Source organism: Crotalus tigris, unplaced genomic scaffold, assembly GCF_016545835.1.
Source record: "Crotalus tigris isolate CLP2741 ecotype Arizona unplaced genomic scaffold, ASM1654583v1 scf7180000024471.848039, whole genome shotgun sequence".
Taxonomy (NCBI): Eukaryota; Metazoa; Chordata; class Lepidosauria; order Squamata; family Viperidae; genus Crotalus; species Crotalus tigris.
Genome location: NW_024100642.1, coordinates 544,201 through 566,699, shown reverse-complemented (window position 1 = coordinate 566,699; position 22,499 = coordinate 544,201). Strand labels below are relative to the sequence as shown.

The 22,499-nt window shown below is 42.9% G+C and overlaps 1 protein-coding gene across 12 annotated transcripts in view; it reads left to right on the top strand.

Moving 5' to 3' along the window:
- Positions 1-22,499, top strand: part of GATAD2A (GATA zinc finger domain containing 2A) — a 112,558-nt gene that overhangs the window by 80,595 nt on the left and 9,464 nt on the right. For all 12 annotated transcript variants that reach the window (XM_039333020.1, XM_039333025.1, XM_039333023.1 and 9 more), the window contains 6 exons: positions 7,360-7,489; positions 8,293-8,424; positions 9,586-9,678; positions 11,575-11,706; positions 14,206-14,373; positions 19,208-19,490. In XM_039333020.1, the coding sequence (XP_039188954.1) occupies positions 7,360-7,489; positions 8,293-8,424; positions 9,586-9,678; positions 11,575-11,706; positions 14,206-14,373; positions 19,208-19,490 (938 nt within the window). The remainder of the gene's footprint in view (positions 1-7,359; positions 7,490-8,292; positions 8,425-9,585; positions 9,679-11,574; positions 11,707-14,205; positions 14,374-19,207; positions 19,491-22,499) is intronic.

The window sequence follows — 22,499 nt, the reverse complement described above, 5'->3', positions numbered from 1 at the left end:
TTTTGCCACAGTCATTAAGCAAATAACTCTAGTTGCTAAATGAATCACAGATTCCTTACATGAATGTGGCCTCCTCCCCCTTTGTCAGAAGCCAAATGGGAAGGTTGCAAACGGCGATGACCTGAACCTGGAACATTACAGCCATTGCAAATACATACTGGTTGCCAAGCACCTGAATTTTGATCACATGACTATGGGGATGCTGCAGCAGTTGTAAGTGCGAGGACGAGGTGATAAGTCACTTTTTTTTTTTTAATGCTGTTAACTTTGAACAGTCACTAAATAAATCAGTGTTTCCCAAACTTGACAATTTTAAGGCATGTGGACTTCAACTCCCAGAATTCCACAGCCAGCAACGCTGGCTGTGGAATTCTGGGAGTTGAAGTCCACATGCCTTAAAATTGTCAAGTTTGAGAAACACTGAAATAAATGGCTGTCAAGGACCACCTGTATAGCTGCTTTTATTTCAACGTTTAACCTCAGGATAAAATAGTTGATGCAGATGTGGGACAACAAGCTCCTATTGGGGTCTTGGTTTTATGAACCATACACGGGTTCATTCACTTTAGGTGTGTTGCCCTAAAAAGGCCTTTTAAAATATCTCACACTAGCCAGTCCATGTTTGACAGAATTTTAAATAATTCCATTGGAATTAAAAATGGGGATAGTTGGTCAACCTGCTCTTCAGGGTAGGCAGGTTATGCTGATGAAATATATATATATGCATATATATAGTGTATGTGTGTGTTTGTATCATCCCACCCCACCCTCCAGCTACATTTCATTATGCACAATCTTGTGCTGGAGATGCCTCTGATTTTTGAAGGAAGGAAAGGATGGCAGAGTGGCGTTTTTTTCTTTTTTGACTTCCTGTTTGCAAATAAGTTTCCTTCTTCCTCTTTTTGTTTATTTGAAGGGGAGGTGTTCAAATTTCTCCTCAGATGTTCCGGTGGGTGCTTAGAGAAGTTCTAACAAGTTTTCCAAGGGATCCACAGTTTCCAGAGGTGTTTTGCATTGTAAATGTATAGGAACCTGTGTACTACCGATAAATGTGAGGAACACCTCAGATTTAGAGACCAGGCAGCTCTGAATACCAGTTTGGGAATTTATTGCCTTCAAGCCCCACTTTTTTTTTTCTTTTTCTGCTTGACATCTGGGTAGCCAGGGTGGAAAGCAGGAAGCGTTGCAAAATGGACGTGTGTTCTTATCTGAAAGAGCTGCTGCTAAGACTTTTAAGGTGATGCTGAAGATACAGTTCAGTTTCCTGATAATCTTTTCTTTGAAAAAGTTGCCAAGATATATTTGTGTGGGCACCATTTGATGAAATCTCAGAGGCAAAATGTTGTTTGGATACTGGTTTAACAACCTGAGTCTTTTTCTCTCTCCTCCATCCCACCCCTTCTCACTTATTTCTCTTGTTCTTTTAAGATTCTAGTCAAGGGAACTAGAATCCATAGTTCTAAAAGTAGCTGAACTGCAGTTCCCAACAGCCTTAGCTTCCATGGCCAGAGAGGAAATATTGCTCAGCAGTATCCATCACTTTTATTTTGTAGTCATGTTTGGCTTGAAAGTGTTGATAATGCATGTAGACCTTCGCTTAGTGACCACAGTTGGGACCAGCAACTCACTCTTTACCTGCCATGGTCACTAAGTGGAAAGTCCTGGCAGCACCGCAAGTTTATAACCTTACTTCCACTTAGATCCTTAAGCAAAGTGACCTGGTCACTAAGTGGAAAAATCATATGACTACAACTTCTTTATTCTGCCTTCTGTATTAACTCTGCTGGGTGTGAAGTATATATACAATGATCATGTGACTGAGACAGGGGACTCATAAATGTGGGGATTGGCCTCAAACTTTGTTTTTTAGCACTATCATAGATTCAAACCGACTACACAAGGCAGTTGGTAAGCGAGGACCAGTTGTACTAAAATGTTAGCAATCTCTAAGGATGGAGTTGAAGTTTTCTGGTAATTGGGAATAAGCAGCTCTGCAGAACATCCCCCCCCCCCCCGATAAAAAAAGAGCATAAATTATGCAAAAGAGCTGATTATCATGCTAGGTTGCTAAGCTAGATGTATGAGATCTTGGTTGCAACATTTGGCTTAGTGCAAGATTTTAATTCACTCAATTTTATCTACTGTACATAGCCTGACTAGCTTGAAAGTGCCAGGCCGGGGCTAGTTTGACCACTTGTCTCTCTTAATGCCCAGAAGCCACCATCATTTCGAGGTGGCCAGGCTGAGCTTTCTTGCGACTCTTTGTTCTGGCAATTTGAGTCAGACAAATTAAAGTAACAGCAAGGAGGAGGAGCATCGGTTCAGCTGCTCCCTGACTCGGAGTGGATATCTTGCTGAGACCTGGCCCCAAATGACGCAGACCCCCCCCTTAAGCTAAGCATTTATTAATGATTCTTCTAGTGTTCCAGCAGACACAAGTCAAACGATTCCCAGATTTTGAGGAATATTATTGGCCATGGATTCTGTAGCCTTCCCCTTTTTTATCCAGCTTCCGGTAGCCAGAGGTAGATTTCTCTGTATGCAAGGTCAGCTTCACAAACTAGGCTTCCTACAATTATCACATTGTCCTCCAACTGTGGTTGTTAAGGAATCGGCTGAGGTTGCAGAGAGCAGGGGTACAGCGGGGGAATCATATGCTGCCTAATTTTCTCCTTGGTGAAAGGCAAGACATCTATGATGCCTCTTCATTGTTTTTTTCTATTATAATTTTGAAAGCATCCAACATCAACCATTAGCAAATAGCTTGGAAGGAGATTATAACTTATTCTTAAAAGTAACAACAGATGCAAGGAGCTGAAACATTCTTGCTTTGTTGTTGTTGTTACATCTATGCTTTTGTGTGCATATGTGTGTGTGTGTGCAACTCAGTACTATATACATGGTGTTTCTGCCTCCTTTTGTCCCTCCATAATTGGTTTTTTTTTGTACTAAAAAAAGTGAGCAAATGTGCGACAAATTTGCCGTTGTAACTTCAAACAGTCACTAAACCAAAGTTTGTAAGTCGAGGACTACCTGTATAAGCACATCTCGGGGATATCAATTTTTTAAGATCTGTGCCCCTCCCCCCCCGTTGCATTTCACGAGGACAGGATGTCTTTTGATTAGAGCAGGGGTCTTCAAACTTGACCCTTTTATGACTTGTGAATTTCAACTCCCAGAATTCCTCAGCCAGGCACACTGGCTGAGGAATTCTGGGAGTTGAAGTCCACAAGTCATAAAAGGGCCAAGTTTGAAGCCCCCTGGATGAGAGAAACAAGCTACAATTTTCCCTCAAAAGCACTGAAGACCACACGTGTGGACTATTAATATCTTCTAATAGCCTAAACCAGGGGTAGGCAACCTTGGCTCTTTTATGACTTGTGGACTTCAACTCCCAGAACTCCTGAGTCAGCATGGCTGGTTCAGGAATTCTGGGTATTGAAGTCCACAAGTCATAAAAGAGCCAAGGTTGCCTACCCCTGGCCTAAACTCAGCCAACGGTGTTAGCCACATTCTCTCTCTCAGCAGCTCCATTGCAAACACATCTGTTTGCCATTATAAATGGTCACCCAGCTCACACACAAATGACACCGTGCAGCTTACAACATTAAACATTCACAAGGTAAAAAGCAGGTCCACTAACAAAACTACGTCTTCTGGGCCTTTCAGAAAAACAACAAGGTAGGGGCCTATTTGTGTCATAATGGCAACAGAGATAAATTCTTGCCCTGCTACTTTTCTTCTTGGAAGGAGATTGTTGAAATGTATTTTAAAGAGGGAAGATTGCTTCGAAAAAGTGATGTACTGCCTTTTTATTCAAATTAATTTGCAGTCTCTTTTGCTGCAAAGTAAGGCCAGCCCTCAATCTGGCTATCCCTATTAGTAAATAACACACACAACACATGCAGAGAGAGAGAGAGAGAGAGAAATCAAGGGTGGGTTGACTTAAGGCAGTGTTTCTCAACCTTGACAATTTTAAGGCATGTGGACTTCAACTCCCAGAATTCCACAGCCAGCAATGCTGGCTGTGGAATTCTGGGAGTTGAAGTCCACATGCCTTAAAATTGTCAAGGTTGAGAAACACTGACTTAAGGTTATTGGGGGTGATGTATCACAGCAAGTGACAGAACTTAGGTGATCTTAGCAATGTTGAATTGGATCAGATCTGATAAGTATCTGGAAGGGCGGCCGCTAGGAAATCTCAGGGCTGTGGGCTGGACTGAGAATAGAAACAAAATGTCCTCAGTGAGCACTTTTCTGATGTTCTCTAATGTTTTACGTGTTGCATTTTGCCATTGCATTGATATTTTACTGTGTTAGCCACCCAGATTTGTTTTATGTTAGATGGGCAGCATTATAACTCTAATAAATTAAAAACCAGCACATAACCTGAGAAAAGATTTTGGCAAACTGCTTTCATGTGTCCAAATGGTACATAAGCCACTTAGATTTTATTTATTAAAATTATATGCTGCCCATCTCACGATCCAGCCACTCGGAAGATGCCGAGCAAGCTACCTAAAAGTTGTTCAGGTGGTTCCCTAAGAATCAAACTGGACTCAGCGGGATCTTTACCTGTATTTCCTCAACCGAAGTGTAATACAGAACACATTCTGGGTCCAAGCATTTGCTCTGAGTCTCTAAAAGTGAAGTGAAGCGAAGTTCATAATTCCCCCCCCCCTTCATCAAAAATCAAAAACTTTCAAGCTTTCTTCATTTCATCAGTATTATTCACAACAGCCTCTGTTTCCTTGGTATATCCTTTAGTGCTGGGACTGCACTTTATAACCTTCGGCCATAACCTCTGGAAGTTGCATTCCCTGGACATTCCTGAATGCCAGATTGCAGATTGATTTATGGTGGGATAGCAGCCTTACACCCCCCCCCCTTTTGTAAGCTTTGTCTCGTGAGACATCCAGTTCCTTGAATGTGTGTTTGTGGTTCCTCTTCCTTCCTTCCATTTTCTTACCGTACCTGTCTTAATCATCCCCCCCCCCACCATTCCACAAAATGAAAGCGATGTGTCACAAAACCAGTTCCAACCGGTTTATCACCGTAGCTTTTCCACTACGTGGGAAGGAATGGTTAAAAAGGTCACGTGACTGGCAAAGCATGTCTCAATCAGTCACATGGTGTGGGATGCTTGTTAGAATAGAGGAAATAAAGCTTTTTGTGATGATAGTGGATCAAGGGGAGGCTCAGGTGACAGCCACGTGCGTTCCTGATTAAAAAACTTCTTGCAAATAGAGGGAACTTGCTACGTTTTAATTTATAGTGAAAGGTTTTACACATATAATGAGGAGTACATTCAAAGCAAAAGATACAGTAAATGTGAAAGTGAAATAAGAAAGGGAGGCAAAAAGAGAAAACCGCCAATAGAAGAAAACAAAAAGAAATAATAGAACAGAACAGAAAACAAAGTTCCTCTTTCAAGAAGATGGGTGGTATAAAAAATGTGGAAAAAATAAAAACATAAAAAAGAAGTATAAAGAAATGGTTTCTGATTTTCCTCTTGGCAAACGAATACAGTTGTATGTTATACATACAATTCTATTCAAAACTTTCTCTCTTAGGATCATGTCATAAATTCCTTCTTTCTGTAATCTGTTGTTTCTAATCCTCAAAACCGGAAGTACAGAATTATTTTCTTTTTTATGAAAAAAAAAAGCCCATAAAGGGTTTCCAGCCCTTGATCAGGAAACTTTGCTTCTGTCACATCTGGATTATGAAGAGGACCAGCGATTTCTCTGTTGAAGAAAGTGACCAGGTTTCAAACTTGAAATCTCCTCCATAGGAAACTGGGGGTGGCCTCTCCTAAAACACGGTTATCTCAGGATCAGTTCAATCCCTCTTAAATATTGGGCAAGGCAAATCCTGTGGTCTGGTTGATGGCAAATGAGAAATCTGCTTGTCCAGGGAAATTACATCTGCAAGTTTTATAAGAGGACTGATGTCAGGCGCAAGTACAGGGAGTCCTCGACTTAACGACCACAATTGAGCCTAAAATTTCTGTTGTTAAGTGAGATTTGTCCCATTTTACGACCTTTCTTGCCACGGTTGTTAAGTGAACCTGGCTTCCCCATTGACTTTTCCTTGATAGAAAAAGTGATCACTTGACCCCGGGATACCACTGTACAACTGTCGTAAGTGTGAGTCATTTGCCACACGTGTGGATTTTGATCACGTGACCATGGAGATAATAATAATTAATAATAATAATAAAATTGGAAGGGACCTTGGAAGTCATCTAGTCCAACCCCCTACTCAGGCAGGAAACCCTATACCATTTCAGACAAATGGCTGTCCAGTCTCTTCTTAAAAACTTCCAGTGTTGGAGCATTCACCGCTTCTGGAGGCAGGTTGTTCCACTGGTTAATTGTTCTAACTGTCAGGAAGTTTCTCCTTAGTTCTAGGTTGCTTCTCGGGTGAAAAATGGTCATAAGTCACTTTTTTCGGTGCTGTTGTACCTTTGAATAGTCACTAAATGAACTGTTGTAAGCTGACTACCTGTACCCAGGAACAGGAGCTGAGTTCAAAGTTTTATTACAATACAAGAATCTGATCTACTAACTGTCAAGCCAAATTGGCTTTAGAGGGGGGGGGGTCAACGGAATGGGTGCAAGATGGAAATGTCCTTTTTTGTAATATTAGTTTGAACCTGGTGCACCCTGCCTTTTCCAAATGCATTTGTCTCTGAGTCTAATGTAAAAAGTAGGGGAAAAGACCCCCCCCCCTTTTCTGTTTTGATTCAGGACTTCAACTTTTGTTTTAATGCTCATAGTAAACTATTGCTTTATGAGGGTGCCCTCTAGAGGAATTTGTATGTATTGCCATTTTCACCTGAGCTTGCTTTACAATCCTTTTTCTTGGGATGGAAGTTTTACTTCCGTAAAAACTTCTTGGTATATTTTCTTGGTAAGTGCTTCGTGGTGCCCCCTCTTCTCAGACTGTTCCACTGCAGAAATGGGGAGGGGGGATGTCAGTTGAATCCATCTGGGGGATAAGTACTAGATTGACTGGTTCAAAGTCAAAAAGAAGCTTTTAATTAATTAACTTTCTGCAGGTGCCTCCAGGAACTTTTTAGATTAGAGTTTGAAGACACATGGATTATCTCTGGAAGTTGGCTATCTTGGAATCCCTACCCATTGCTTTGCCTTCTGAATGCTCCTCTCCCCCTCTGCAGCCACACTAAGAACTGAAAGGCGGAAGTGTCATTTTGATTTCCCTCCAAATAGGCCTGAAAAATACACCTTGCTGAGTAGGGAGAGGGCGAGTGAGGGTCTTAGGATTTATTCATCCTTTTCCTTAAAAATATCCCTGCTCATGCATCTTTTCCTTTTGGGGGGGTACTTTTTTCAGTGATGCAAAGCAAGAGAGGAGAGTCCCTTCACCGGATGTAATAGTACTATCTGACAACGAGCCGTCAAGCCCAAGAATGAATGGATTAACCAAAATAGCATTAAAAGAGACCAGCGCAGAAGTGCTGATGGTGAGTCTAACCCAGCAGTCATACAACTGAGACCGAACTGACTGGTTCCACACACACATACCCTTAATACATTCAGATCTTTGGCCCAGTAAGTCATGAGTCCATCTTCAAGGGTTCCCGCCATCTGTGCCACAGTAGTACATAAATCAGAATATAACAGAATTGACTTTTCTCTGTCCGTTGGCAAAAACTGGTCATGTCCTCTGCTTTGTCGCCTGGAGGGTTTTCTCTGTGGTGATTCCAGTCGAAGTGCATGAATTTCTCCTCCAGTTCGGGTGCCCCATCTGCTCAAAATTCCCCCCCCCCCCCAAGACTCTGTTTTTTCTGTTCTTTATGCCTGGGTCGCTTACATGAGCCGTCTGTCTGTTCCTTCATGATGCTCATGCCTGGAATTTCTCCTGCAGCACAAAAGCTGTGCTTCCCCTGCCTTGTAGTCTTTGGGGATGATGAGAATCCTGTCACTGCTGGCTAGGAAATTTGGCAGTTGTCCTTTAACCCAGGGGTCTGCAGCCTTGACCACTTGTGGACTGGCTGAGGAATTCTTGGAGCTGAAGTCCACAAGTCTTAAAAGTTGTCAAGGTTGCAGACCCCTGCTTTAACCTATCTGTAGGACTCTGGATTACAGAAGGCTGGCCTAACAAGCCACATTGCTTCTCGTTCTGTTTCTTTCCATCTCCTTCTCATCTGTGTCCTCTTGAAAGCCCTCTTTTAAAGTCAGCCCTTCTGCCGTCCTCTCTAATTTGACTCTTCCCCCTCTCTAAATGAAATTTAAAACTTTTTCTCCCAATCCTTTGTCCTTGTAGAAAAGCAGCCCAGAAGAACGGGAGCGAATGATTAAACAGCTGAAAGAGGAATTGCGGTTAGAAGAAGCTAAGCTGGTCTTACTGAAAAAATTACGACAAAGTCAGATACAAAAGGAGACAACGGCTCAAAAGGTGCGTAGTCTGCCTTCCCCCCCCCCCGTACTTGGAGTTTATATGTGGCCTTTCTCACCTGTCTCCAGCCTAGGCATTGATTACCTTGGGGACCATTTCTGGCTTTCAAAGTGCCCCCCCCAAGCATGACTTCTAAGACATCACCCTGCCAGCAAAAGTACGTATAGTCAAGGCCATGGTTTTCCCAGTTGCAATGTATGGCTGCGAAAGTTGGACCATAACAAAGGCTGAGCGCCAGAGAATTGAGGCCTTTGAACTATGGTGCTGGAGAAGACTCCTGCGAGTCCCCTGGACTGCAAGGCAATCAAACCGGTCAGTCCTAGAGGAGATCAACCCTGACTGCTCTTTAGAAGGCCAGATCCTGAAGTTGAAATTCAAGTACTTTGGCCACCTAATGAGAAGGAAGGACTCACTGGAGAAGAGCCTAATGCTGGGAAAGATGGAGGGCAAGAGAAGAAGGGGACAACAGAGAATGAGGTGGCTGGATGGAGTCACTGAAGCAGTAGGCATGAGCTTAAACGGACTCCAGAAGATGGTAGAGGACAGGAAAGCCTGGAGGAACATTGTCCATGGGGTCGCGATGGGTTGGACACGACTTTGCAATTAACAACAATAATTATTATAATAGAGGTTACTGACATTTTTTTAAAAAACTGTCCATTTTTTTAAACTGTCCATACCTGACTGGAGATCTGCAGGAAGCCATTCCATAACAGGATGACATCACCAGAGTGGGCACAGTGTGTTCCTTGTTTTTTCCAAGGATGTAAATCATGGGTGTCCAACTTTAGCAACTTTTAAGACCTGTGGACTTCAACTCTCAGGATTTCCAGCATTCCCCGTGCCGGCTGGGGGATTCTGGGAATTGAAGTCCACAGGTCTTAAAGTTGCCAAGGTTGGACACCACCGTGATATAAATGAAAGCAAGATTCTTCCAGGAAGCAGATTGCTGTCATTCCTCCACTTCTCCCCTCTACTGTTATTGAAAACTGGGCTGAAGTTGTGCAACCCCAAAATATTGGCCTTTTGGCACCACATTTTTGGCCAGTGAAAACTCAGGGTGCCGGGCCCATAAACAGAGAGCCCAAAGAGTGCCTTCAAAATCACCTGCTTTTGCTCTAATACATTTCTCTCTTCCATGTGTTTCCCTGTCTTTTATAGCCTGCTGGTTCTTCAGGAAATGCTGCAGCAACACCTCCCCCATTAGTGCGGGGAACACAGAACATTGCATCCAGCAAGTCAGCCCTTCTGCAGGTAAGAAAGATCTGTGTCAATTGACTCAGTCTTACAGGCTGCTTCAGTAGAGGTAGCCCTCAACTTTAGAACTGTGATGGTCATAAGTTGTGGCAGTTTTTTGTTTTTTAATTTTTATTCATAATACAATTAAAACAACAGTGGAGAAACATGACATTCCAGAATAAATTTTCCTATCAGTTCCTATCATGGTACAACAGTTTAATACATTGTTCTTAACCTCTATATAAGCCTCATCTTCTATACAATACAATTATATATACAATTATATATACAGTTATGTATATCTTTTAATTCTACCATTAGCTTGAAGTCCGAGCAGTTCTTAATTCATACCAACGGTAAAATTTGCCCCAGATTTGGAAGTATTCGTGTTCTGTCTTGTCTTTCATAATCATTGTAAGCCTGTCCATCTCAGCACATGATAAAATTTTATGCAGGATCTCTTCTTCCGTTGGGGTTCCCTTATTCCAGTGGTTCTCAACCTGTGGGTCGGGACCCCATTTGGGGTCAAATGACCATTTCACGGGGGTCGCCAAACCACACTGTCTGCCATTTTTTTCCCTTTTCCCTAACTGTCCTACTCCCTCTTATTGGTGGCCACACCCACTTGGGGGTCACCACAACATGGGGAACTGTATTATGGGGTCACGGCATTAGAAAGGTTGAGAACCACTGCCTTATTCCTCCAATTTTGAGCAAAAACCAGTCTGGAAGCCGTTAAAATGTGTAGCATTAAATAAAGTACGCCTTTGTCATGCTTTTGCGTAGTTAAACCTAATAGAAAGAGTTCTGGTTTTGGTTCTACCGCTTGCTCAAATATTTCTTCCAACCATACTTTAATCCTGTTCCAAAAATCACGAGCTCGCGTGCATTCATAAGTTGTGGCAGTTTTAAAGTGAGTCACCCATGTGAGCCATCTGATTTTATGACTTTTTTTTTTTGCATTGATCATAAAGCGAATGCTGTTAAGCAAACTCATTGTTTGCTATGGGGCATTTTTGCTGAAAACTGGAAGTAAGCCCCAGTTTTCAGCAAAAATGTTGTATATCATGGGTCATGTGAGCTCAGGATACTACAAACAGCCATAAATGCGAGCCAATTGCCAAGCACCCAAAATGCAGTCACGTGACTGTGAGAACCAGGGGATGGGTACCTTTTGAAGGCTCCGTTAAAGCTTTGATGAATCACTAAACAACTGATTGTAGGTCAGGGACCACCTGTAATATATGGGCTCCTACAGTAGTTCTGAGTGGATAGATAAAAAAACTGGAAATAAAGCTGTATATGTATTAATCTAAATGTTGCCTTCGAATCAGGGTTGATTTCTGATGACTGCCGGGATACGTTACTGCAGTTTTGTTGGCAAGACTTCAGAAGTGGTTTGCCATTGGAAATTAACCAAAGAGAGAAGCAACCTAGAACTAAGGATAAATTTCTTGACAGTTAGAACAATTAACCAGCGGAACAACCTGCCTCCAGAAGCTGTGAATCTCCCAACACTGGAAGTTTTTAAGAAGAGACTGGGCAACCATTTGTCTGAAATGATATAGGTTTCCTGCCTGAGCAGGGGGTTGGACTAGATGACGTCCAAGGTCCCTTCCAACTTGATTATTATTGCTTCTTTTCCCTGGGCTGACAGCAACTGGCCGAAGATCACCCAGGTGGCTTTGTGCCTAAGGCAGAATTAAAACTCATGATCTCCAGGGTTTTTTTTTAACCTGGTACCTTAACCACTACACCAAACTGGCTCTCAAAGCTATATTAAGAAGTTGGTTAGTGAGCACAAGGAAAATAGAGTAGAGAATGCCCTTGATGGATCTTTGACTATCTGCAGTTATAAAGCAAAACCATTCTTTTATCTCTTTCCCCAACTCAACCCCGCTCCCAAAACAGAACACTTCTTCACGTATTCCTGGGACTGTTATTCCGCCTCCTTTGATCCGGGGTGGGCAACAGACATCTTCAAAGCTGGGCTCTCAACAGAACACGCAAATAGTCATGCCACCTCTAGTCCGAGGAGCACAGGTAAGCTATTGTTGTACTTTATATTCTTTCTTTCTTTTTCCTCCCCTCACACTTCACCTTTGCTCTCCTAAGATTCCTACGTGACTCTGATTATATCTGCTTAGCTGGGGAAGATTTTTTTTCTGTCTGAAACCCCACAGAGTTGCTGTTGGCTGGGATATACTGGGCTAAGGGAAGCTAGGTCAGGTCAAATAGCTGGTTGTGTTTGCTGTTGAAATCTTAAAATCTTGGCAAGTTTAAGGTGCAGGAACTTCAACTCCCAGAATTCCCCAGCCAATCATGCTGGCTAGATAATTTTGGAAATCAGAAGTCCATGCGTCTTAAACTTATCAAGGTCGAGGAACACACTGCCCTAAAGGACTAGGGCACAGAAGACAGAGTTCATGGCTTCCCTCCAAAAATAGCAGGTGCTCCATTACAGGAGGTTTTTAAGAAGAGACTGGGCAACCATTTGTCTGAAATAGTACTATAGGGTCTCCTGCTTGAGCAGGGGGTTGGACTAGAAGACCGCCAAGGTCCCTTCCAATTCTATCATTCTGTTATTCTTGATAGTTCCTCCTCACAGGTAGTCTTTGTTTAGCTATTGCCTTGTTTAGCGACCGTTCACAATTATGATGGTGCTGAAAAAGCAACTCTGTGGCCAATTCTTCCACCTGTCACCTTCACAGACCTGTAAAACCAAAGGAAAGCTGAAGAAAGATCATAAGCACAGTCAACTGTTTCACTTAACAGCTGTTTTGTGTACCAATTGAATTGCCAGTCCCAATTGTCACTAAACAAGTATTACTTGTGTCATGCAAGTGCATTGCTGGCCTGTGCCCTCTTCCTCAGAAAATGCCATGTAAGCAAAGGCTGATAATTCAGTTAAGATGCTTTATATGAATTGATCCGTTTCTATGCCCTGCCAATCTATGATGGTCCTGCTTCATTTGACTCCCCACAACAATAAGCCTGTGAGGTAGCCTCGAGTGATTCTGTGACCAAGGGGACACCAGAACTTGGATCTGTTGTTTATTATTTATTAGTTTAAGTTATGCCCTATCATTTCTCTTCAGGCCAAACTTAAGGCAGCTGAGATGTTCCTTTTGGAATATTCCGTCAAGCCCAGAGAAGTAAAGCAGAAGAAATTAAATTAATTACAAATTAGCAAGATGAAGAGATTAAAGTTGTAAGAGAAGAAAAAGAAAAATACTTAAAAGTATTTTACACATTCACTGTACCTCTCCATGCCTTTTTGTTCTGGGAAACTGCTTCTGCTATGTCATTCAGGTGCCATCCATCACTTCTTCCATTGCCCTTTGTTCTTTAAACTTCTTGCCTCCCTCTTTTTCAAGATCTCATCGACTCCATCAAATTGCAGCTTTCTCAGGCTCTCTCTCTCTCTCTCTCTCTCTCTCTCTCTCTCTCTCTCTCTCTCTCAACACATTTATTCTTCCATATTTTCGTTCTATACTTTGAGCCTCATATATTGTCATGATTAAGCCTGTCAGTCACTTGTTTTTGTATTCCATGTTCGTTCATTCTTGGCCCTTTCTCTCCCACATTACACTTCTTAAGTACCTTATCTCCATTACATTTAATAAATCATGACAGTGTCTCTTGACATACTCAATCTTTACTCTGTATAATAAAGAAGGCAAAATTGGTTGTAGGTGTAGCCATTTTTGCATCTTTTAACAAACACTCCACAAAGAATACCATATACTACTCACCAGCTTTCTATCAGTACATCTTAAAATTCATCTTTTCTAGTTTTTTGTCATTTATGCATACTTTACTATCCCTGTCAAACACAACGGCCTTGGACTTTGGTACATTAATTATCAGATCATGCATATAATATGTACTGCAAATAATGTGTGTTTTCAGTCAACAGCATGGTGTTGCCTGCCTACAAAAGTATACACACATTCCCAACGATGCATATCTAACATTACACATCCTTCTTGTACCCCCTGCCACCATTGTTGAGCCATTTGTTGTGTTGGTCTCATGCCTGCTTTGCTTCCTTTATACACTGCTTTCAAATTCCCTTTCTGCAATTCAGGCCTATTCACCACAGGTAGTCCTCAGTTTACAGCCATTCATTTAGTGACCACGGTGCTAATGAAAAGGATGCAAATCGAAGCGTGCTTATGAAGCTGCTTCTTGCAGGTCTATATTAAATTTGATTATCTGACCAAAGCAAAAAAGCACTTCCTGTTAGAATCTGATGCATCCTGAGAATCTTCCAAGCTGCTCTAAGAATAAATCTACACTGTTGGCTTTGGGAGTATTCCTTTTTCTTACTTTTTTTTTTTTAAAAAAAAAACCAAACTAATAGTTTTTCCTTTTTACTTCTCTTCTTCCCCTTTTTGCGTTGGACATCTTGTTGTTATCATCCCATCCTTTCTCTTCCCCCTTGCTTGGCCTTCATTCTCCTCTCCCTTTTTCCTGCCTTCCTCCCATCTTGTCCTCCCACGTATCCATCTGTATCAGCCCATTTCTGTGTCTCCCCAGCAAATTCACAACATCCGCCCGCACTCCAGCTCGGGACCTCCTCCGCTGCTCCTCGCTCCGCGGGCCTCCGTTCCCAGCGTGCAGATCCAGGGCCAGCGGATCATCCAGCAGGGTCTCATCCGTGTTGCCAATGTCCCGAATGCGAGCCTTTTGGTCAACATCCCACAGGTAAGCAGACAAGCAATGTTGCTCTTAGCCTTTCTTCCTCCTGAAACGGTGAACGGTCCAATCAGAAGCATGCATGCCTTCCTAGTCTCTATACTAAACTTACAACCATTCGTTTAATGAGCATTCAACATTACTGGATACATGGGAGACAATTTGGGTTAGAAATGTAAAATTTACTCAAGCGCAAAATTTAAGAGAGAATTTTTATAAAATGTTTTATAGATGGCATTTGGATCCCCAAAAGTTGTCCTGCATGTATCCGAATTTACAGTGCAAATGTTGGAGATGTGGAAGTTTAGACGCAACCTATTTTCACATTTGGTGGACCTGTAGAGATATTAAAGCTTTTTACATTAAGATTTGGTGGAATATTCAAAAGATTTTTAAGAGAAAGATAAAGTTTACTCCGCAGTTATTTTTGTTGGGTATTATTGTAGATTTTGATGTTAAAGAAATCAGTTTGATGTTGAATCTTATAACAGCTGCAAGACTATTGGTGGGGCAATATTGGAAGAAAAATTCACTGCCTACCTTGGAAGAATGGATACTTAAGGTGTCTAATTTAGCAGAAATGGTGAAAATCTCCGCCTACTTGAAGGATCAATCACAAGAAAAATATATTATGGTTTGGAGAAGATGGATTGATTACATTCAAAAGAAATATGAAATTGAAAAATATTATCTTGCATATGTGTAGATTTTTGATAATTATTAATAGTTTTAATTATATTATTATTTTTGTTTTAACTTGTTAATAATATTTGTTTTGAAAAGGAGTTAAAGTGTGTTATGGTTTTGTTTGATAGTATAGTTGGTTTATGTTAGTTAGATTATGCTTGTTTATTTGTTACCCTGTAATCAGCTCTGGGAAGTGGGGGAGGGGGGGAAAGGGGTGGGAGGGGTTTATATTGTAGTGAACTTGTAAAACTTTTAATAAAAAAAAAATGAGCATTCAACATTACAACGGCCCTGAAAAAGTGGCGTATGACCAGTTTCTCCATTTATGACCTTTGTAGCATCCCAACAGTTACGTGATTAAACTTTGGGTGCCTGGTAACCAGCATGTATTAACAATGGTTGCGGAGTCTCAGGGTCCTGGAATTGTCATCTGCAACTTTCCTGGGGAGCTTCTGACAAGCAAAGTCAATGGGGCAAGCCAGATTCACAATACAATGATGATTTTAAAAGATAATAAATTAGGGCGTGGCTCACTTAACAACTGTGTGACCTAGTGGTGGAAATTTTGGGCTCCATTATGGGCATAAGTCAAAGACTACCTGTAGGTGGCTGCTTCATAACTCAATGATCTATCTCCTTCCTATTTTCTATGGCTGAAGGGGGTTAATAATGATGATTCTGTTAGGAAAATGAGGGACATTCATAACTCCCTATTCGTAGAAAATACTTGCTGGGTGGAAGCAGGGTCGTAGCAGTAAAATCCTAAACTACTATCTTGAGAGATTGATGTTCCTTTGTCTAGGACAGGGGTAGGCAACCTTGGCTCTTTTATGACTCATGGACTTCAACTCCCAGAATTTCTGAGCCAACATGGCTCAGCTTGGAAACCTCTCCCTTTCCCCTCAGCATGGCTGGCTCAGGAATTCTGGGAGTTGACGTCCACGAGTCATAAAAGAGCCAAGGTTGCCTACCCATGGACTAGGCCTACCAGTTTCTGATAATCTACCGTATATGCCAGCGTATAAGGCAACTTCCGCAAGCGCTAAAATTGGCGCCAAAGACGGGGGGTCGTCTTATACGCCGAGTCATCTTATACACTGGAAATACTGGTAGTTTCCGGCGTATAAGACGACCTTCTAGGAATGCGGCCTGGCGACAAAGACGGGGGTCGTCTTATACGCCAGGTCGCCTTGTACGCCGTCATATACGGTAATTCTGTCAGGCTTAATAGACTAGGCCAGGGGTAGCAATCTTGGCTCTTTTATGACTTGTGGACTTCAACTCCCAGAATTCCTGAGCCAGCATGGCTCAGCTTGGAAACCTCTCCCTTTCCCCTCAACATGGCTGGCTCAGGAATTCTGGGAGTTTAAGTCCACGAGTCGTAAAAGAGCCAAGGTTGCCTACCCCTGGTCTAGGAAATACAACATAACTCTCCATAAATCTATCAAGCTACCCCAAATTAACTAAAATCCATTGAAAAGTATTCACATTCTGAATTTTACTTCAACAGAGGAAGTGTTTTTATGCGTGAATCATCTTGGGAGTTTTTATTGCATGTGCTAAGAGTTATTACAAAAATGCTAATATTTTTCTAATCAAGGACTGCTGGTGTAAATAAGCCACTAATCAAAAATTGCAGTGACTACATTCTTTTTGAAGCACTTCCTTCTTGAGGTTAATGCCCTGTAAAAGCAAACTCTTTGTCAGATACAAGAATTCACGTGAGTTTATTTCATTTCAAGAATTTTGTGAAGCCAGTTAGGGCTGCCTCTACTCCGGGGGGGGGGGGGGGAACCTTTCATAGATTTTAGAGAAAAGGTACTTTTATGAGGAAAGAAGTGACAGCAATTAATGGTTTCCTAGTAAAAATAACTTTTTTCCATATCTATGGAGTGAAGGGTTTTTTGTTCCTAGGATGTGAGAGGAGGCACTTCTTATTTTTTTTTTTCATTTTTTAAGTTTGTGTTCCCTCCCCAACTTGATAATTGTTACAAGAGGGTGTAACTCACCAGCTCAAGATGATGAAAATATCCAACATGACTTCCATCCTCCAACAACTCTGTAGGATGAGTTGGGCTGAGAGAGAGCGACTGGCCCGAAGGGACCTAGCTGGCTTTCAGCCTAAGGCCTGAACTCAATTCTCTCCCAGATTCTAGCCTAGTGTCTTAACCACTAGAGCAGGGGTAGGCAATCTTGGCTCTTTTATGACTCCTGGCCTTCAACTCCCAGAATTCCTGAGCCAGCTATGCTGAGGAGAAAGGGAGAGATTTCCAAGCTGAGCCATGCTGGCTCAGGAATTCTGGGAGTTGAAGTCCACAAGTCATAAAAGAGCCAAGGTTGCCTGCCCCTGCACTAGACCAAACTGGCTTTTTTTGGTTTTTTTCCATCTCACTAGCTAAAAATGGATAAGCAGGTAGCAAGTCATCAGGCTTGAACTTCAGCCAAATTCCCAGTGAAGGGTGGCACTGTCTTTAAGACAGGTGTCTTCAAACTTAGCCCTTTTATGACTTGTGGACTTCAACTCCCAGAATTCCTCAGCCAGCATGCCTGGGAGTTGGAAGTCCACAAGTCATAAAAGGGCCAAGTTTGAAGACCCTTGGTATAATAATAATAATAATAATAATAATAATAATAGTAGTAGTAGTAGTAGTAGTAGTAGTAGTAGTAGTAGTAGTAGTAGGACAAAAAGTCTGGATAGTGGACGTGGCAGTGCCTGGAGACAGCAGAATAGACGAGAAAGAACTGGAGAAGATAATAAAATACAAAGACATACAAATAGGAATAGAAAGACTGTGGCAAAAGCAAGCAAGGTAGTACCAATAGTCATAGGCTCCTTGGGTGCAATCCCAAAACAACTGGAGCACCACTTGAACACCATTGGCATTGACAAATTTGCTATTAGTCAATTGCAAAAGGCGGCCTTACTAGGAACTGTTTCCATGCTGCGACGATATCTGTAATACCATCAAACATCCACATCTGCCTATCCCAGGTCCTGGGTAAGGACTTGATAGGTAGAGAAAATGCCAAATCCAGTCTGAACATCTGGCTGACTGTGCGATGATCAATAATAATAATAATAAAGTTGGAAGGGACCTTGGAGGTCATCTAGTCCATCCCCCTGCTCAGGCAGGAAACCCTATACCAGTGGTTCTCAACCTGTGGGTCGGGACCCCATTTGGGGTCGAATGACATTTCACGGGGGTCGCCAAACAAGGCTGTCCGCCATTTTTCCCCCTTTTCTTTGGCCACACCCCTGGCACCCGGTGATGTATAAGTGGTTGGGGGTCACCACAACATGGGGAACTGTATTATGGGGTCGCAGCATTAGAAAGGTTGAGAACCACTGCCCTATACCATCTCGGACGAATGGCTGTCCATATTCCTTGGTCTGCAAACCTGCCAGCCATGGGGGTAGAGAAGGGGCAAAACCTTCCACTTCACTGAAAACATTCATTGTGCTAACCTTCTGCTAGGGGTAAGAGACACGTTTTGCCCCACAAAGAGAGGGCTGAAATTTGTGGCCCTACCCAGTCTAGGAGTGCCCTGGGAGCAATGAAAAATGTGGAGGCAGCATCTGCAGATCCTGGTAGTCTTTGACTGAACAGCCACAATTGAGTGCGACCTTTCTGTTGCTAAGCAAGACAGTTGTTAAGTGAGTTTTGCCCCACTGTATGACTTTTCTTGCCACGGTTGTTAAGTGAATCACTGAAGTTCTTAAGCTAGTAACACGGTTGTTAAGTGAATCCGGCTTCACCATTGACTTTGCTTCTCAGAGAAGGTCACAAAAGATGATCACATGAGCCCTCCCCCCAGGACACTGCAACCGTTATAAGTATGTGCCAGTTCCCAAGCATCTGAATTTTGATCACAGGTGGCCGTGGGGATGCTGCAACGGTCATAACTGTGAAAAACAAAGTCATTTTTCAATGCTGTGGTAACTTCGAACGGTCACTAAATGAACTGTTGTAAGTCGAGGACGGCCTGTGATTTTGAAATAGCCAGATTTTCCATTCATGCTTCTATGCAGGAAGTTTCAGATTCCTCCACCAAGAAGACTCCACCCTGATGCATAGATCTCCGCTTTCTTTTGAATAGCGTGTGATGGGATGGGACGGTTATAAGACAGACTCTTCTCCCCCATTTCATTTCCCAGGCCTCCCCAACTTCATTGAAAGGTGCAGCTGGGACGTCCGGTCAGGTGAACTCTTCGATCGCCACCAGCGTTGCTTCCATCGTCAACTCGAACGACTCTCCTGCCAGTCGGCAAGCAGCTGCCAAGTTGGCATTGCGGAAACAGCTGGAGAAAACCTTGCTGGAAATTCCTCCACCCAAACCTCCGGCTCCTGAAATGAACTTCCTGCCCAGTGCAGCTAATAATGAGTTCATCTACCTAGTTGGGTTGGAGGAAGTGGTGCAGAACCTACTAGAAGCTCAAGGTGAGGAGAGGCGGTTAAGGGGTCAAAGGTTGAAGCCTTCAAACTTAGAACTCTGGGGATTGTAGCCAAGGGGTAGGCAACCTTGGCTCTTTTATGACTCGTGGACTTCAACTCCCAGAATTCCTGAGCCAGCATGGCTCAGCTTGGAAACCTTTCCCTTTCCCCTCAGCATGGCTGGCTCAGGAATTTTGGGAGTTGAAGCCCAGAGTCATAAAAGAGCCAAGGTTGCCTACCCGTGGCCTAGGCACTATTGGAGGCCACCAAGAGAGAAGCAAAGCTTAAATTTGCATTGTTTGGAATTGTCAGTGGTTGCTGGACTTTGGTTCCCATCAGGCTTGATTTTTTTTTAGTCATGTTAAGTAACGGTTTGATAGGGCTTATAGACCAACAGCTTCTCTTGGGGATTCTAGGCTGGGAAAGCCAGTTTTAAGAGTACCTTAACTCTCTGCTCTCAATAAAGCTGTGATTTACAACTCTATTGCTTAATACAAACTGGGTGATCCCCATATGTAACTGCAGGGATGAGATGGGTTGGCATCATTTTATTATTGGCTGCTTGTTTATTTAATAGATTTTTATCCCACCTTCATTACTTTATAAGTAACTCAAGGCGGTGGACATACCTAATACTCTTCCTCTCCTGTTTTCCCCGCAACAAACTCATGGGGTTGGGTGGGTTGAGAGAGAAACCTGTTGGGCTTCATGCCAAAGGGACTAGAACTCACAAGTCCCCTGGTTTCTAGGTCAGCACCTTCACCACTACACCAAACTGGCTTTCACATTGTATGTTGGCTTTATGTCCCACCTGTCCTTTTAAGAGTTTAGGGCAGTATATATAATAGGACCTTTTCCAATTATATCCCCATGACAGCCCTGTGAAGTAGGTTGGGCTGACAGATAATAACCAATTCAAAGTCACCCTCTGAGTGACCGTGCCGAGAATGGGCTTGAATCTAGAGCTCCTTAATCTGAGTCCACTGCCCTAACCAGTATGCCACACTATTGACACAAGGTATGAATTCACGTCTTATCTTGTCACACAGGTTCAATCTACGGCATCTCCAAATAGCAGAGTAGAGAGAAGCTCTTCTCTGTCCAAGAGCCGCTGCTGTTTAGCATATGTGGGAACCTGCTTTGGGTTTTAAATCAGTTCATGCTCATTCTTCAATTTTCAATAAAAGATGTCACAGTGACAGGTACCTAGGATGAGGCTGTTTCAGAGCCCAGACACATGGAATGATCCCCACCAGGAGATACAGTGGTACCTTGGTACTCAGCTGCTTTGAAACTCATCAAATTTGGTAACTCAACACATTTTGATGTGCAGTGGTACTCATCGTTTGCACAAGCTAGAACAGTGGTTCTCAACCTGTGGGTCGGGACCCCATTTGGGGTCAAACGACCATTTCCCGGGGGTCGCCAAACAACGCAGTCCACCATTTTTCCCCCCCTTTTCCTTAGCTGTGCTATTCCCTTTTATTCTATTGGCTTTTGAAAGCCAATCGAATAGACTCTCTTGAATAGAGTCTAATTCTATTGGCTTTCAAAAGCCAATAGGAATTGTCCAGGCTGTCTCTGCCCTGCTGAGCCCACCAAAAGTCCCATTCTGCAAACGGTGCTGCACCAGTTGAGTAGTCCTCAACTTACGACCGGTTGAGTAGTCCTCAACTTACGACCGGTTGGGGTCGTGGCATTAAAAAGGTTGAGAACCACTGAGCTAGAACTTGTTGGTGTCGGCTGCCTTGTGACTCACTACATTATTCCTTGCGGGAAAATTTTTGTTTGGTACGAATCATTTTTGGTAATTATCGCAGCTCCTGGAACCAATTAACAATGAACATCAAGGTACCACTGTACATCAATCTCCATCATGCTGCATTCTTCCAAATAGAAATCTCAAGCTACCTTTGATTTGGGGCACCATTTTATTAACTGATCTATGTTTATATATTTATTACATTTATATGCCGCCCATCTGGCCATCCAGAGCAACTCTGGTGGCTTATAAGTAATAAAAACAGCTATATAAAATCAATTATAAATATAAGAGCAATTAAAATTCCCGAGGAATTTAGATATAGACTCAAAAACCCAGGCTTGAATTGGGAGAGGGGGTGGTGCCTTCACTGTCCCTGCACCCAACCGTTTCCAGCCTAAAGGGTCTACATTGGGGGCTCACACCAGCTGACAGGGCCAAGTCAGAAAACCCCTTCAGAAGGGGGGGGGGCGGCCTCCCCTCTGGCGGCACGGTATTTCGGAGAGCTGGGGCTGCTAGCAAAAAAGGCTCTTCTGCTAGTCGCCACCAGTTGAAATTTTAGGTGGTCGTTTGCTTTAAAGAGAGGACGTGATTTGAATCTGTTGGCTTTCTGTGTTATTTTTGGTGGGGTATTTTTTTAGGCTTGCAGTGGGTGGGTTTTAAGAGGCACCAAGAAATCCTTAATTCTGCAGAGATCAGTTCTCCTTGTTGTTTTAGAATAGTGTTTCTCAACCTTGACAATTTTAAGGCATGTGGACTTCAACTCCCAGAATTCCACAGCCAGCATTGGCTGGGGGGGTAAGTCTTTGTTGCTTGCATTTCCAGCTGTCTTGCAGTGTTCTAAAGCAGGGGTCTCCAACCTTGGCAACTTTAAGACTCGTGGATTTCAACTCCCAGAATTCTGGGAGCTGAAATCTACAAGTCTTAAAGTTGCCAAGATTGGGGACCTCTGATATAGGGGCCATTTATGAGTAGGTTCTGCTGGGTGGCCTTAGATAGATTTTGGAGCAGTCGGAAAAAGGAGCACCAAAGCCCTCTGTCTACCAGGTGGCCAGAAGTAATTTTGTAGACCTTAATCTAATGCGGGGTCCCTGGGCCACGGATCGGTACCGATCTGTGGCCTGTTAGAAAACAGACTGACAGCTAGAGGTGATGTAGACGAGCGAGCATTCCCAGCTGTCTTGCAGTCTTCTAAAGCAAGGGTCCTCAACCTTGGCAACTGTAAGACTTGTGGACTTCAACTCCCAGAATTC